Here is a 17,070-nt window from a genome sequence, read left to right as displayed (position 1 = left end):
TGGATTACAGCGAGGACGCGGTTGTTGCGTGAATCTACTGTTATACCTATAACGGTGACGTTTTCGGGGAGAGAGGTATCGGAGATTAGGGTTTCGATTATGCCAGTGTCGGAGATTGATGATATGGTGCGGTGACAGAGGGATCCGACGAGGAAGTGTTGTTTTAAAGGGTCCCACGCTAGGGATTCTGGATAGAGGTTTGGTGATTGGAAATTGATGACGTGGGAGTTTTCGGCGAGGGCTTTGATTATCGGAGTTGAAGTTTGGAGGAAGAGGAGGAGGACGACGACGGTGGTGGTGTATGAAGTAAGGGGTGATTGGATGAGTGAATTGGCATGGTGAGGTTTTGAGAGTTGTGTTTATGGGTTTGAAACTTTATTCCAAGTAGCGGCTGAAGTTAAGTGTATGCGTCTTCATCTCATGATGATCTATCTATAAAATTATACTATATTCTTTAATCGGAGAGGATTTTGAATCTTTAGAGTTTGAAAAAGAGAAATTAAAGGTCAGATTGTTTTGTTTTGTTTTGCTTTTAAAAAATGATTTTTATATTATTTATTTTTTAAAAAAAATTGTAAATAAAAAAAATTAATAAAAAATTACTTTTAATAATTATTCTAAAAATATTATTTTAGATATTTAATTATTTTATTTAAAAAATTAGATATTAAATATTTTTAAATTATTCAATTTTGAAACTATTTTTCAAATAGTATTTTATAAAAATCATTTTTGAGATATAACTTTTTAATACATTGTATTTCGATTATATATTGATCTTCAATAATTATGTTTATATTATTATACATCTTTGAATTCTCAAAGACCGAGCTTTTCTAGGTCGAGTATAAAAAGGCGAACAAGTCGGATTGCATAAATCGTTAGTAGGTCGATTCTCGGAGAACATTGTTACAAGACGTAAGCAAGTCGGATCTGATCACATAGTGACTCTACTCTAGTATATGAATAAGTCGGAAACGGTCTCTAGAAGGGTGTCAGGGGGCAACATGATGTTGGTGTAAGCCCTAGAGGCCAATACTTTTGGTACTTGTATCGAATTATTTTTTAATAATAAAAGGCATTTTCTTTATTATGGTTGATTAATAAAATCCCTGGAATAGATAGTCCGTTTAATGTATTAAGTGTGACTTAATCATGAGAGCACATTAAACATAAGGACACTATTCTTAAAGTATCCGTAGTCGAGCTTTATTGTGAAGTGGGATAACATTAAAGCATTGAGACTATTATGTTTGTAGACTGGTGATCACATCTCATGGATCATGGATAAAAAGTTATCAAGTCTTAAACATAGGTATGAATATTAAGAGTAATATTTATACCGGATTGACCCTCTATGAGAATACTATATAGAAAGTTATGCAAAGTGTCATAAGTTATTCTCATGGTGATAATGGTGTATACCACTCTATATTGACATCATTTTTATCACATATAACTATGCCAAATCCTCTACTAAGTCTGCGAGGCCAGAAAATTCTTGCTTTAACTTCAGGAAATAAAAATGTTTTATCCCCTCCCATAGCTGATTGTGAAGGAAGTATTTTCAAGTTCGAGCCGCAAAACTCGTCTCCATCCAGCTCAACGGCTCTTTTGGCAGCATCAGGGGACAAAAATGTTATCTTGCCCCACTTTTCTCTATCTGGAGGATCCTTCCCCATTCCTTGGAACTTGTACACAGCACATATAGAACCTGAGGTATTCTTTTCAAAAAACATCAGGAGCTCCTTGTCATCAATTGCATTTATGTTTGAGTGATACACATCAACACTCAGGGAATGCTTCTCGAGTTCCAGATGCTTTATCTCAGCACCAGACCCAAACAAAGCCATAGGTGATGCAGAACCAGACCCGTGATACAAACATTTTTCCATACATTCTGTGCGTAACCTCTTTTTCTCGTATTCTAAAACATCACTCACCAACATAGTAGCTGTATTCATATCGTGTGAAGCGGCATATAACTGGATGAGATTCTCGTCAACTTTCACTTCAACAAAGATTCTTTCATCCAAACAAGCTTTCCTAATACGTGAAACATGACCAAGCAAATTACTGTTGGATTTCCCACAAAATCTTTTGAGAAGAATAGTGCAAAACCAGTCATTGTCTTAGTTTGCAACTTCCGTTCTTCCATCTTGGATACATCAAACGAGGGAGGGGGTTGAAGGTCGTATAATGATTGAAACTCAACAACACTAACACAGACCAGATATTCATTAGACACTGAGAGAAAGTCACCGAAAACCACCCAACTAGGCTTTTGAGCAAACACGAGCAAGGAAGAAGATGGATGCAGTTGAACATGTTGTCCAGTTTGCGCTACTTCATAACCAAGTTGATTGCGTCCAGAAAACATGGCTACATTTTCAGAAAGTGAGGCCAGTATAACCTTTTTCATATTCTTATCATGAACAGAAGGTGTATGAGGATCCCAACGCCAGTAACTTGGAACAACAAAGCCATGTTCACGCTCTAGAAAAGATTCTAACTCGAAAACTGTGTCTTGGCATCTCCTCATAGATTTAGCATTGATGCTATTTTCCCAACACCACTTATTCCTCCTCTCTTGAGGCAGAGCCTCCCATTCTTTGTACACAGAGAGAAGTGTAAAAAGGTCACCATCAGAATGGCAAAATTGCACTTTGAGACAATCAGATCTTTGCTTATCACCTCATCAATGTAGTTTCTTAGAGCCTTGAGATGAAAACCCCATACTGCAGAATTTATAAATTCTCATTTATCATAGACTCCATCCCACTACAGCACAAAAAACAATAAAAAAAACATGAGTATTACATATCAAAACAGGGGAATAGAACACCATACTATAACAGGTCTCATTTATTCTTCTCAATTCTTACTCTTTTTATCCCTATGTTTCTTAAATTACATTAAGATATCTCACTATACTGCTGCAAATCATCCTTTGTCCCGTTCATAAAGAGCATTAGAATTTATAAACCACCTTAAGCTCTTAATAAGAGTTTGGTATAAAACATCAAAATGATACAATTGTCACTCCTATGATTCTATGAACCTAACAATAACAACAAAACAAAACAAAAAAAGTTATAACCATGAAATAGAAACTATAAACTTAGAAATAATCAATTGATCTTTTTGTTCATATGCTTCACAAGCTGACCCATCTGAAACCTCCAATACACAAAATACACCATGCCAAATCCAATCATCACATAAAGCCAAACATTCTCTCCCTCACTCTCCTTTGGTGACATAATCTCCTCAATTCTAAAACCCTCCCTCTCTGAATTCCCCAAAAGACCCTCCAAAAAATACCCATACAACACATACATCTTATCCCTCCCTCTCGAAACAACCGAAGTAGGGTACCCTTCACTCTCAAGGTCAATTTTGTCATAAACCACACCCTCCCCCCATCCATTATTACTCTTCAGAAGCCACAACTTATTCGCTTGCGGTGAAACCACCAAAACGACACCGTCACTTCTAAAAACGACGCCATCAGGACGCGTGAGATCCTCGTTGAGAAGTACGTGCCTGGCTGTACCGTCGTCCGCATCAACCTTGAAAACCTTACCTGTATTGGATTGCACCACCAAGAGATAATCCCCGCTGCTGACGTAAGCAATACCGTTGAGCCCGATGTAACTATACGGTGTGTCGCGGTCCACCGGATGTTCGGTGAACCTCGGCGATTTTGAGAAGATTGAAGCTTCTCCTTTCACGTTGACTTTCCAGATGTAGTTGCCGATGGAGTTCGTGACGTAAGCGTTGCCGTTGTAATCAACAGCGACGTCGTTTGCGAGGGCTTCTTCATCGGTGGGGAGAGGGGAGAGGAAGAGGCGGTTGCCGGATTTTAGGTCGTAGGCGGCGAGAGCGTTGAAAGGAGGAAGAGGTTTGACGGCGTGGATTACAGCGAGGACGCGGTTGTTGCGTGAATCGACTGTTATACCTACAACGGTGACGTTTTCGGGGAGAGAGGTATCGGAGATTAGGGTTTCGATTATGCCAGCGTCGGAGATTGATGAGATGGTGCGGTGACGGAGGGATCCGACGAGGAAGTGTTGTTTTAAAGGGTCCCACGCTAGGGATTCTGGATAGAGGTTTGGTGATTGGAAATTGATGACGTGGGAGTTTTCGGCGAGGGCTTTGATTATCGGAGTTGAAGTTTGGAGGAAGAGGAGGAGGACGACGACGACGGTGGTGTATGAAGTAAGGGAGTGATTGGATGAGTGGATAGGCATGGTGAGGTTTTGAGAGCATTGTTTTTGGGTTTGAAACTTTATTCCAAGTAGCGGCTGAAGTTAAGTGTACGGGTCTTCATCTCATGATGATCTGTCTATAAAATTATACTATATTCTTTAATCGGAGAGGATTTTGAATCTTTAGAGTTTGAAAAAGAGAAATTAAAGGTCAGATTGTTTTGTTTTGTTTTGCTTTAAAAAATGATTTTTATACTATTTATTTTTAAAAAAATTGTAAATAAAAAAATTAATAAAAAATTACTTTTAATAATTATTCTAAAAATATTATTTTAGATATTTAATTATTTTATTTAAAAAATTAGATATTAAATATTTTTAAATTATTTAATTTTGAAACTATTTTTCAAATAGTATTTTATAAAAATCATTTTTGAGATATAACTTTTTAATACATTGTATTTCGATTATATTTTGATCTTCAATAATTATGTTTATATTATTATACATCTTAGAATTCTCAAAGACCGAGCTTTTCTAGGTCGAGTATAAAAAGGCGAACAAGTCGGATTGCATAAATCGTTAGTAGGTCGGTTCTCGGAGAACATTGTTACAAGACGTAAGCAAGTCGGATCTGATCACATAGTGACTCTACTCTAGTATATGAATAAGTCGGAAACGGTCTCTGGAAGGGTGTCAGGGGGCAACATGATGTTGGTGTAAGCCCTAGAGGCCAATACTTTTGGTACTTGTATCGAATTATTTATTAATAATAAAAGGCATTTTCTTTATTATGGTTGATTAATAAAGTCCCTGGAATAGATAGTCCGTTTAATGTATTAAGTGTGACTTAATCATGAGAGCACATTAAACATAAGGACACTATTCTTAAAGTATCCGTAGTCGAGCTTTATTGTGAAGTGGGATAACATTAAAGCATTGAGACTATTATGTTTGTAGACTGGTGATCACATCTCATGGATCATGGATAAAAAGTTATCAAGTCTTAAACATAGGTATGAATATTAAGAGTAATATTTATACCGGATTGACCCGCTATGAGAATACTATATAGAAAGTTATGCAAAGTGTCATAAGTTATTCTCATGGTGATAATGGTGTATACCACTCTATATTGACATCATTTTTATCACATATAACTATGCCAAATCCTCTGCTAAGTCTGCGAGGCCAAAAATTCTTGCTTTAACTTCAGGAAATAAAAATGTTTTATCCCCTCCCATAGCTGATTGTGAAGGAAGTATTTTCAAGTTCGAGCCGCAAAACTCGTCTCCATCCAGCTCAACGGCTCTTTTGGCAGCATCAGGGGACAAAAATGTTATCTTGCCCTACTTTTCTCTATTTGGAGGATCCTTCCCCATTCCTTGGAACTTGTACACAGCACATATAGAACCTGAGGTATTCTTTTCAAAAAACATCAGGAGCTCCTTGTCATCAATTGCATTTATGTTTGAGTGATACACATCAACACTCAGGGAATGCTTCTCGAGTTCCAGATGCTTTATCTCAGCACCAGACCCAAACAAAGCCATAGGTGATGCAGAACCAGACCCGTGATACAAACATTTTTCCATACATTCTGTGCGTAACCTCTTTTTCTCGTATTCTAAAACATCACTCACCAACATAGTAGTTGTATTCATATCGTGTGAAGCGGCATATAACTGGATGAGATTCTCGTCAACTTTCACTTCAACAAAGATTCTTTCATCCAAACAAGCTTTCCTAATACGTGAAACATGACCAAGCAAATTACTGTTGGATTTCCCACAAAATCTTTTGAGAAGAATAGTGCCAAAACCAGTCAATGTCTTAGTTTGCAACTTCCGTTCTTCCATCTTGGATACATCAAACGAGGGAGGGGGTTGAAGGTCGTATAATGATTGAAACTCAACAGCACTAACACAGACCAGATATTCATTAGACACTGAGAGAAGGTCACCGAAAACCACCCAACTAGGCTTTGAGCAAACACGAGCAAGGAAGAAGATGGATGCAGTTGAACATGTTGTCCAGTTTGCGCTACTTCATAACCAAGTTGATTGCGTCCAGAAAACATGGCTACATTTTCAGAAAGTGAGGCCAGTATAACCTTTTTCATATTCTTATCATGAACAGAAGGTGTATGAGGATCCCAACGCCAGTAACTTGGAACAACAAAGCCATGTTCACGCTCTAGAAAAGATTCTAACTCGAAAACTGTGTCTTGGCATCTCCTCATAGATTTAGCATTGATGCTATTTTCCCAACACCACTTATTCCTCCTCTCTTGAGGCAGAGCCTCCCATTCTTTGTACACAGAGAGAAGTGTAAAAAGGTCACCATCAGAATGGCAAAATTGCACTTTGAGACAATCAGATCTTTGCTTATCACCTCATCAATGTAGTTTCTTAGAGCCTTGAGATGAAAACCCCATACTGCAGAATTTATAAATTCTCATTTATCATAGACTCCATCCCACTACAGCACAAAAAACAATAAAAAAAACATGAGTATTACATATCAAAACAGGGGAATAGAACACCATACTATAACAGGTCTCATTTATTCTTCTCAATTCTTACTCTTTTTATCCCTATGTTTCTTAAATTACATTAAGATATCTCACTATACTGCTGCAAATCATCCTTTGTCCCGTTCATAAAGAGCATTAGAATTTATAAACCACCTTAAGCTCTTAATAAGAGTTTGGTATAAAACATCAAAATGATACAATTGTCACTCCTATGATTCTATGAACCTAACAATAACAACAAAACAAAACAAAAAAAGTTATAACCATGAAATAGAAACTATAAACTTAGAAATAATCAATTGATCTTTTTGTTCATATGCTTCACAAGCTGACCCATCTGAAACCTCCAATACACAAAATACACCATGCCAAATCCAATCATCACATAAAGCCAAACATTCTCTCCCTCACTCTCCTTTGGTGACATAATCTCCTCAATTCTAAAACCCTCCCTCTCTGAATTCCCCAAAAGACCCTCCAAAAAATACCCATACAACACATACATCTTATCCCTCCCTCTCGAAACAACCGAAGTAGGGTACCCTTCACTCTCAAGGTCAATTTTGTCATAAACCACACCCTCCCCCCATCCATTATTACTCTTCAGAAGCCACAACTTATTCGCTTGCGGTGAAACCACCAAAACGACACCGTCACTTCTAAAAACGACGCCATCAGGACGCGTGAGATCCTCGTTGAGAAGTACGTGCCTGGCTGTACCGTCGTCCGCATCAACCTTGAAAGCCTTACCTGTATTGGATTGCACCACCAAGAGATAATCCCCGCTGCTGACGTAAGCAATACCGTTGAGCCCGATGTAACTATACGGTGTGTCGCGGTCCACCGGATGTTCGGTGAACCTCGGCGATTTTGAGAAGATTGAAGCTTCTCCTTTCACGTTGACTTTCCAGATGTAGTTGCCGATGGAGTTCGTGACGTAAGCGTTGCCGTTGTAATCAACAGCGACGTCGTTTGCGAAGGCTTCTTCATCGGTAGAGAGAGGGGAGAGGAAGAGGCGGTTTCCGGATTTTAGGTCGTAGGCGGCGAGAGCGTTGAAAGGAGGAAGAGGTTTGACGGCGTGGATTACAGCGAGGACGCGGTTGTTGCCTGAATCGACTGTTATACCTACAACGGTGACGTTTTCGGGGAGAGAGGTATCGGAGATTAGGGTTTCGATTATGCCAGCGTCGGAGATTGATGAGATGGTGCGGTGACGGAGGGATCCGACGAGGAAGTGTTGTTTTAAAGGGTCCCACGCTAGGGATTCTGGATAGAGGTTTGGTGATTGGAAATTGATGACGTGGGAGTTTTCGGCGAGGGCTTTGATTATCGGAGTTGAAGTTTGGAGGAAGAGGAGGACGACGACGACGACGGTGGTGTATGAAGTAAGGGAGTGATTGGATGAGTGAATTGGCATGGTGAGGTTTTGAGAGCTGTGTTTTTGGGTTTGAAACTTTATTCCAAGTAGCGGCTGAAGTTAAGTGTATGGGTCTTCATCTCATGATGATCTATCTATAAAATTATACTATATTCTTTAATCGGAGAGGATTTTGAATCTTTAGAGTTTGAAAAAGAGAAATTAAAGGTCAGATTGTTTTGTTTTGTTTTGCTTTTAAAAAATGATTTTTATACTATTTATTTTTTAAAAAAATTGTAAATAAAAAAATTAATAAAAAATTACTTTTAATAATTATTCTAAAAATATTATTTTAGATATTTAATTATTTTATTTAAAAAAATTAGATATTAAATATTTTTAAATTATTTAATTTTGAAACTATTTTTCAAATAGTATTTTATAAAAATCATTTTTGAGATATAACTTTTTAATACATTGTATTTCGATTATATTTTGATCTTCAATAATTATGTTTATATTATTATACATCTTAGAATTCTCAAAGACCGAGCTTTTCTAGGTCGAGTATAAAAAGGCGAACAAGTCGGATTGCATAAATCGTTAGTAGGTCGGTTCTCGGAGAACATTGTTACAAGACGTAAGCAAGTCGGATCTGATCACATAGTGACTCTACTCTAGTATATGAATAAGTCGGAAACGGTCTCTGGAAGGGTGTCAGGGGGCAACATGATGTTGGTGTAAGCCCTAGAGGCCAATACTTTTGGTACTTGTATCGAATTATTTATTAATAATAAAAGGCATTTTCTTTATTATGGTTGATTAATAAAGTCCCTGGAATAGATAGTCCGTTTAATGTATTAAGTGTGACTTAATCATGAGAGCACATTAAACATAAGGACACTATTCTTAAAGTATCCGTAGTCGAGCTTTATTGTGAAGTGGGATAACATTAAAGCATTGAGACTATTATGTTTGTAGACTGGTGATCACATCTCATGGATCATGGATAAAAAGTTATCAAGTCTTAAACATAGGTATGAATATTAAGAGTAATATTTATACCGGATTGACCCGCTATGAGAATACTATATAGAAAGTTATGCAAAGTGTCATAAGTTATTCTCATGGTGATAATGGTGTATACCACTCTATATTGACATCATTTTTATCACATATAACTATGCCAAATCCTCTGCTAAGTCTGCGAGGCCAAAAAATTCTTGCTTTAACTTCAGGAAATAAAAATGTTTTATCCCCTCCCATAGCTGATTGTGAAGGAAGTATTTTCAAGTTCGAGCCGCAAAACTCGTCTCCATCCAGCTCAACGGCTCTTTTGGCAGCATCAGGGGACAAAAATGTTATCTTGCCCCACTTTTCTCTATCTGGAGGATCCTTCCCCATTCCTTGGAACTTGTACACAACACATATAGAACCTGAGGTATTCTTTTCAAAAAACATCAGGAGCTCCTTGTCATCAATTGCATTTATGTTTGAGTGATACACATCAACACTCAGGGAATGCTTCTCGAGTTCCAGATGCTTTATCTCAGCACCAGACCCAAACAAAGCCATAGGTGATGCAGAACCAGACCCGTGATACAAACATTTTTCCATACATTCTGTGCGTAACCTCTTTTTCTCGTATTCTAAAACATCACTCACCAACATAGTAGCTGTATTCATATCGTGTGAAGCGGCATATAACTGGATGAGATTCTCGTCAACTTTCACTTCAACAAAGATTCTTTCATCCAAACAAGCTTTCCTAATACGTGAAACATGACCAAGCAAATTACTGTTGGATTTCCCACAAAATCTTTTGAGAAGAATAGTGCCAAAACCAGTCAATGTCTTAGTTTGCAACTTCCGTTCTTCCATCTTGGATACATCAAACGAGGGAGGGGGTTGAAGGTCGTATAATGATTGAAACTCAACAGCACTAACACAGACCAGATATTCATTAGACACTGAGAGAAGGTCACCGAAAACCACCCAACTAGGCTTTGAGCAAACACGAGCAAGGAAGAAGATGGATGCAGTTGAACATGTTGTCCAGTTTGCGCTACTTCATAACCAAGTTGATTGCGTCCAGAAAACATGGCTACATTTTCAGAAAGTGAGGCCAGTATAACCTTTTTCATATTCTTATCATGAACAGAAGGTGTATGAGGATCCCAACGCCAGTAACTTGGAACAACAAAGCCATGTTCACGCTCTAGAAAAGATTCTAACTCGAAAACTGTGTCTTGGCATCTCCTCATAGATTTAGCATTGATGCTATTTTCCCAACACCACTTATTCCTCCTCTCTTGAGGCAGAGCCTCCCATTCTTTGTACACAGAGAGAAGTGTAAAAAGGTCACCATCAGAATGGCAAAATTGCACTTTGAGACAATCAGATCTTTGCTTATCACCTCATCAATGTAGTTTCTTAGAGCCTTGAGATGAAAACCCCATACTGCAGAATTTATAAATTCTCATTTATCATAGACTCCATCCCACTACAGCACAAAAAACAATAAAAAAAACATGAGTATTACATATCAAAACAGGGGAATAGAACACCATACTATAACAGGTCTCATTTATTCTTCTCAATTCTTACTCTTTTTATCCCTATGTTTCTTAAATTACATTAAGATATCTCACTATACTGCTGCAAATCATCCTTTGTCCCGTTCATAAAGAGCATTAGAATTTATAAACCACCTTAAGCTCTTAATAAGAGTTTGGTATAAAACATCAAAATGATACAATTGTCACTCCTATGATTCTATGAACCTAACAATAACAACAAAACAAAACAAAAAAAGTTATAACCATGAAATAGAAACTATAAACTTAGAAATAATCAATTGATCTTTTTGTTCATATGCTTCACAAGCTGACCCATCTGAAACCTCCAATACACAAAATACACCATGCCAAATCCAATCATCACATAAAGCCAAACATTCTCTCCCTCACTCTCCTTTGGTGACATAATCTCCTCAATTCTAAAACCCTCCCTCTCTGAATTCCCCAAAAGACCCTCCAAAAAATACCCATACAACACATACATCTTATCCCTCCCTCTCGAAACAACCGAAGTAGGGTACCCTTCACTCTCAAGGTCAATTTTGTCATAAACCACACCCTCCCCCCATCCATTATTACTCTTCAGAAGCCACAACTTATTCGCTTGCGGTGAAACCACCAAAACGACACCGTCACTTCTAAAAACGACGCCATCAGGACGCGTGAGATCCTCGTTGAGAAGTACGTGCCTGGCTGTACCGTCGTCCGCATCAACCTTGAAAACCTTACCTGTATTGGATTGCACCACCAAGAGATAATCCCGCTGCTGACGTAAGCAATACCGTTGAGCCCGATGTAACTATACGGTGTGTCGCGGTCCACCGGATGTTCGGTGAACCTCGGCGATTTTGAGAAGATTGAAGCTTCTCCTTTCACGTTGACTTTCCAGATGTAGTTGCCGATGGAGTTCGTGACGTAAGCGTTGCCGTTGTAATCAACAGCGACGTCGTTTGCGAGGGCTTCTTCATCGGTGGGGAGAGGGGAGAGGAAGAGGCGGTTGCCGGATTTTAGGTCGTAGGCGGCGAGAGCGTTGAAAGGAGGAAGAGGTTTGACGGCGTGGATTACAGCGAGGACGCGGTTGTTGCGTGAATCGACTGTTATACCTACAACGGTGACGTTTTCGGGGAGAGAGGTATCGGAGATTAGGGTTTCGATTATGCCAGCGTCGGAGATTGATGAGATGGTGCGGTGACGGAGGGATCCGACGAGGAAGTGTTGTTTTAAAGGGTCCCACGCTAGGGATTCTGGATAGAGGTTTGGTGATTGGAAATTGATGACGTGGGAGTTTTCGGCGAGGGCTTTGATTATCGGAGTTGAAGTTTGGAGGAAGAGGAGGACGACGACGACGACGGTGGTGTATGAAGTAAGGGAGTGATTGGATGAGTGAATTGGCATGGTGAGGTTTTGAGAGCTGTGTTTTTGGGTTTGAAACTTTATTCCAAGTAGCGGCTGAAGTTAAGTGTATGGGTCTTCATCTCATGATGATCTATCTATAAAATTATACTATATTCTTTAATCGGAGAGGATTTTGAATCTTTAGAGTTTGAAAAAGAGAAATTAAAGGTCAGATTGTTTTGTTTTGTTTTGCTTTTAAAAAATGATTTTTATACTATTTACTTTTAAAAAAATTGTCAATAAAAACATTAATAAAAAATTACTTTTAATAATTATTCTAAAAATATTATTTTAGATATTTAATTATTTTATTTAAAAAAATTAGATATTAAATATTTTTAAATTATTTAATTTTGAAACTATTTTTCAAATAGTATTTTATAAAAATCATTTTTGAGATATAACTTTTTAATACATTGTATTTCGATTATATTTTGATCTTCAATAATTATGTTTATATTATTATACATCTTAGAATTCTCAAAGACCGAGCTTTTCTAGGTCGAGTATAAAAAGGCGAACAAGTCGGATTGCATAAATCGTTAGTAGGTCGGTTCTCGGAGAACATTGTTACAAGACGTAAGCAAGTCGGATCTGATCACATAGTGACTCTACTCTAGTATATGAATAAGTCGGAAACGGTCTCTGGAAGGGTGTCAGGGGGCAACATGATGTTGGTGTAAGCCCTAGAGGCCAATACTTTTGGTACTTGTATCGAATTATTTATTAATAATAAAAGGCATTTTCTTTATTATGGTTGATTAATAAAGTCCCTGGAATAGATAGTCCGTTTAATGTATTAAGTGTGACTTAATCATGAGAGCACATTAAACATAAGGACACTATTCTTAAAGTATCCGTAGTCGAGCTTTATTGTGAAGTGGGATAACATTAAAGCATTGAGACTATTATGTTTGTAGACTGGTGATCACATCTCATGGATCATGGATAAAAAGTTATCAAGTCTTAAACATAGGTATGAATATTAAGAGTAATATTTATACCGGATTGACCCGCTATGAGAATACTATATAGAAAGTTATGCAAAGTGTCATAAGTTATTCTCATGGTGATAATGGTGTATACCACTCTATATTGACATCATTTTTATCACATATAACTATGCCAAATCCTCTGCTAAGTCTGCGAGGCCAGAAAATTCTTGCTTTAACTTCAGGAAATAAAAATGTTTTATCCCCTCCCATAGCTGATTGTGAAGGAAGTATTTTCAAGTTCGAGCCGCAAAACTCGTCTCCATCCAGCTCAACGGCTCTTTTGGCAGCATCAGGGGACAAAAATGTTATCTTGCCCCACTTTTCTCTATCTGGAGGATCCTTCCCCATTCCTTGGAACTTGTACACAACACATATAGAACCTGAGGTATTCTTTTCAAAAAACATCAGGAGCTCCTTGTCATCAATTGCATTTATGTTTGAGTGATACACATCAACACTCAGGGAATGCTTCTCGAGTTCCAGATGCTTTATCTCAGCACCAGACCCAAACAAAGCCATAGGTGATGCAGAACCAGACCCGTGATACAAACATTTTTCCATACATTCTGTGCGTAACCTCTTTTTCTCGTATTCTAAAACATCACTCACCAACATAGTAGCTGTATTCATATCGTGTGAAGCGGCATATAACTGGATGAGATTCTCGTCAACTTTCACTTCAACAAAGATTCTTTCATCCAAACAAGCTTTCCTAATACGTGAAACATGACCAAGCAAATTACTGTTGGATTTCCCACAAAATCTTTTGAGAAGAATAGTGCCAAAACCAGTCAATGTCTTAGTTTGCAACTTCCGTTCTTCCATCTTGGATACATCAAACGAGGGAGGGGGTTGAAGGTCGTATAATGATTGAAACTCAACAGCACTAACACAGACCAGATATTCATTAGACACTGAGAGAAGGTCACCGAAAACCACCCAACTAGGCTTCTGAGCAAACACGAGCAAGGAAGAAGATGGATGCAGTTGAACATGTTGTCCAGTTTGCGCTACTTCATAACCAAGTTGATTGCGTCCAGAAAACATGGCTACATTTTCAGAAAGTGAGGCCAGTATAACCTTTTTCATATTCTTATCATGAACAGAAGGTGTATGAGGATCCCAACGCCAGTAACTTGGAACAACAAAGCCATGTTCACGCTCTAGAAAAGATTCTAACTCGAAAACTGTGTCTTGGCATCTCCTCATAGATTTAGCATTGATGCTATTTTCCCAACACCACTTATTCCTCCTCTCTTGAGGCAGAGCCTCCCATTCTTTGTACACAGAGAGAAGTGTAAAAAGGTCACCATCAGAATGGCAAAATTGCACTTTGAGACAATCAGATCTTTGCTTATCACCTCATCAATGTAGTTTCTTAGAGCCTTGAGATGAAAACCCCATACTGCAGAATTTATAAATTCTCATTTATCATAGACTCCATCCCACTACAGCACAAAAAACAATAAAAAAAACATGAGTATTACATATCAAAACAGGGGAATAGAACACCATACTATAACAGGTCTCATTTATTCTTCTCAATTCTTACTCTTTTTATCCCTATGTTTCTTAAATTACATTAAGATATCTCACTATACTGCTGCAAATCATCCTTTGTCCCGTTCATAAAGAGCATTAGAATTTATAAACCACCTTAAGCTCTTAATAAGAGTTTGGTATAAAACATCAAAATGATACAATTGTCACTCCTATGATTCTATGAACCTAACAATAACAACAAAACAAAACAAAAAAAGTTATAACCATGAAATAGAAACTATAAACTTAGAAATAATCAATTGATCTTTTTGTTCATATGCTTCACAAGCTGACCCATCTGAAACCTCCAATACACAAAATACACCATGCCAAATCCAATCATCACATAAAGCCAAACATTCTCTCCCTCACTCTCCTTTGGTGACATAATCTCCTCAATTCTAAAACCCTCCCTCTCTGAATTCCCCAAAAGACCCTCCAAAAAATACCCATACAACACATACATCTTATCCCTCCCTCTCGAAACAACCGAAGTAGGGTACCCTTCACTCTCAAGGTCAATTTTGTCATAAACCACACCCTCCCCCCATCCATTATTACTCTTCAGAAGCCACAACTTATTCGCTTGCGGTGAAACCACCAAAACGACACCGTCACTTCTAAAAACGACGCCATCAGGACGCGTGAGATCCTCGTTGAGAAGTACGTGCCTGGCTGTACCGTCGTCCGCATCAACCTTGAAAACCTTACCTGTATTGGATTGCACCACCAAGAGATAATCCCCGCTGCTGACGTAAGCAATACCGTTGAGCCCGATGTAACTATACGGTGTGTCGCGGTCCACCGGATGTTCGGTGAACCTCGGCGATTTTGAGAAGATTGAAGCTTCTCCTTTCACGTTGACTTTCCAGATGTAGTTGCCGATGGAGTTCGTGACGTAAGCGTTGCCGTTGTAATCAACAGCGACGTCGTTTGCGAGGGCTTCTTCATCGGTGGGGAGAGGGGAGAGGAAGAGGCGGTTGCCGGATTTTAGGTCGTAGGCGGCGAGAGCGTTGAAAGGAGGAAGAGGTTTGACGGCGTGGATTACAGCGAGGACGCGGTTGTTGCGTGAATCGACTGTTATACCTACAACGGTGACGTTTTCGGGGAGAGAGGTATCGGAGATTAGGGTTTCGATTATGCCAGCGTCGGAGATTGATGAGATGGTGCGGTGACGGAGGGATCCGACGAGGAAGTGTTGTTTTAAAGGGTCCCACGCTAGGGATTCTGGATAGAGGTTTGGTGATTGGAAATTGATGACGTGGGAGTTTTCGGCGAGGGCTTTGATTATCGGAGTTGAAGTTTGGAGGAAGAGGAGGAGGAGGACGACGACGGTGGTGTATGAAGTAAGGGAGTGATTGGATGAGTGAATTGGCATGGTGAGGTTTTGAGAGCTGTGTTTTTGGGTTTGAAACTTTATTCCAAGTAGCGGCTGAAGTTAAGTGTATGGGTCTTCATCTCATGATGATCTATCTATAAAATTATACTATATTCTTTAATCGGAGAGGATTTTGAATCTTTAGAGTTTGAAAAAGAGAAATTAAAGGTCAGATTGTTTTGTTTTGTTTTGCTTTTAAAAAATGATTTTTATACTATTTATTTTTAAAAAAAATTGTAAATAAAAAAATTAATAAAAAATTACTTTTAATAATTATTCTAAAAATATTATTTTAGATATTTAATTATTTTATTTAAAAAAATTAGATATTAAATATTTTTAAATTATTTAATTTTGAAACTATTTTTCAAATAGTATTTTATAAAAATCATTTTTGAGATATAACTTTTTAATACATTGTATTTCGATTATATTTTGATCTTCAATAATTATGTTTATATTATTATACATCTTAGAATTCTCAAAGACCGAGCTTTTCTAGGTCGAGTATAAAAAGGCGAACAAGTCGGATTGCATAAATCGTTAGTAGGTCGGTTCTCGGAGAACATTGTTACAAGACGTAAGCAAGTCGGATCTGATCACATAGTGACTCTACTCTAGTATATGAATAAGTCGGAAACGGTCTCTGGAAGGGTGTCAGGGGGCAACATGATGTTGGTGTAAGCCCTAGAGGCCAATACTTTTGGTACTTGTATCGAATTATTTATTAATAATAAAAGGCATTTTCTTTATTATGGTTGATTAATAAAGTCCCTGGAATAGATAGTCCGTTTAATGTATTAAGTGTGACTTAATCATGAGAGCACATTAAACATAAGGACACTATTCTTAAAGTATCCGTAGTCGAGCTTTATTGTGAAGTGGGATAACATTAAAGCATTGAGACTATTATGTTTGTAGACTGGTGATCACATCTCATGGATCATGGATAAAAAGTTATCAAGTCTTAAACATAGGTATGAATATTAAGAGTAATATTTATACCGGATTGACCCGCTATGAGAATACTATATAGAAAGTTATGCAAAGTGTCATAAGTTATTCTCATGGTGATAA

The 17,070-nt window shown here is 37.9% G+C and overlaps 2 protein-coding genes and 1 pseudogene across 2 annotated transcripts; all 3 read right to left on the bottom strand.

Annotated features, from left to right (window-relative positions):
- Nucleotides 1-3,107: 3,107 nt before the first annotated feature.
- On the bottom strand, nucleotides 3,108-4,253 carry LOC127112485 (uncharacterized). The gene has a single exon (XM_051046352.1). The coding sequence runs from the start codon at nucleotides 4,251-4,253 to the stop codon at nucleotides 3,132-3,134; it is 1,122 nt and encodes a 373-aa protein (XP_050902309.1). The 3' UTR covers nucleotides 3,108-3,131.
- Nucleotides 4,254-10,933: 6,680 nt separating this feature from the next.
- LOC127112482 (uncharacterized) lies at nucleotides 10,934-12,093 on the bottom strand (annotated as a pseudogene).
- A 2,754-nt stretch (nucleotides 12,094-14,847) lies between these two features.
- On the bottom strand, nucleotides 14,848-16,033 carry LOC127112481 (uncharacterized). Its single transcript, XM_051046351.1, has one exon. The coding sequence runs from the start codon at nucleotides 15,991-15,993 to the stop codon at nucleotides 14,872-14,874; it is 1,122 nt and encodes a 373-aa protein (XP_050902308.1). The 5' UTR covers nucleotides 15,994-16,033; the 3' UTR covers nucleotides 14,848-14,871.
- Between the last annotated feature and the right edge of the window lie 1,037 nt (nucleotides 16,034-17,070).

Source organism: Lathyrus oleraceus, unplaced genomic scaffold (assembly GCF_024323335.1).
Source record: "Lathyrus oleraceus cultivar Zhongwan6 unplaced genomic scaffold, CAAS_Psat_ZW6_1.0 chrUn0136, whole genome shotgun sequence".
In the NCBI taxonomy this organism is placed as follows: Eukaryota; Viridiplantae; Streptophyta; class Magnoliopsida; order Fabales; family Fabaceae; genus Lathyrus; species Lathyrus oleraceus.
The sequence above is the reverse complement of the archived record's forward strand: the minus strand, read 5'-3'. Positions and strand labels throughout refer to the sequence as shown.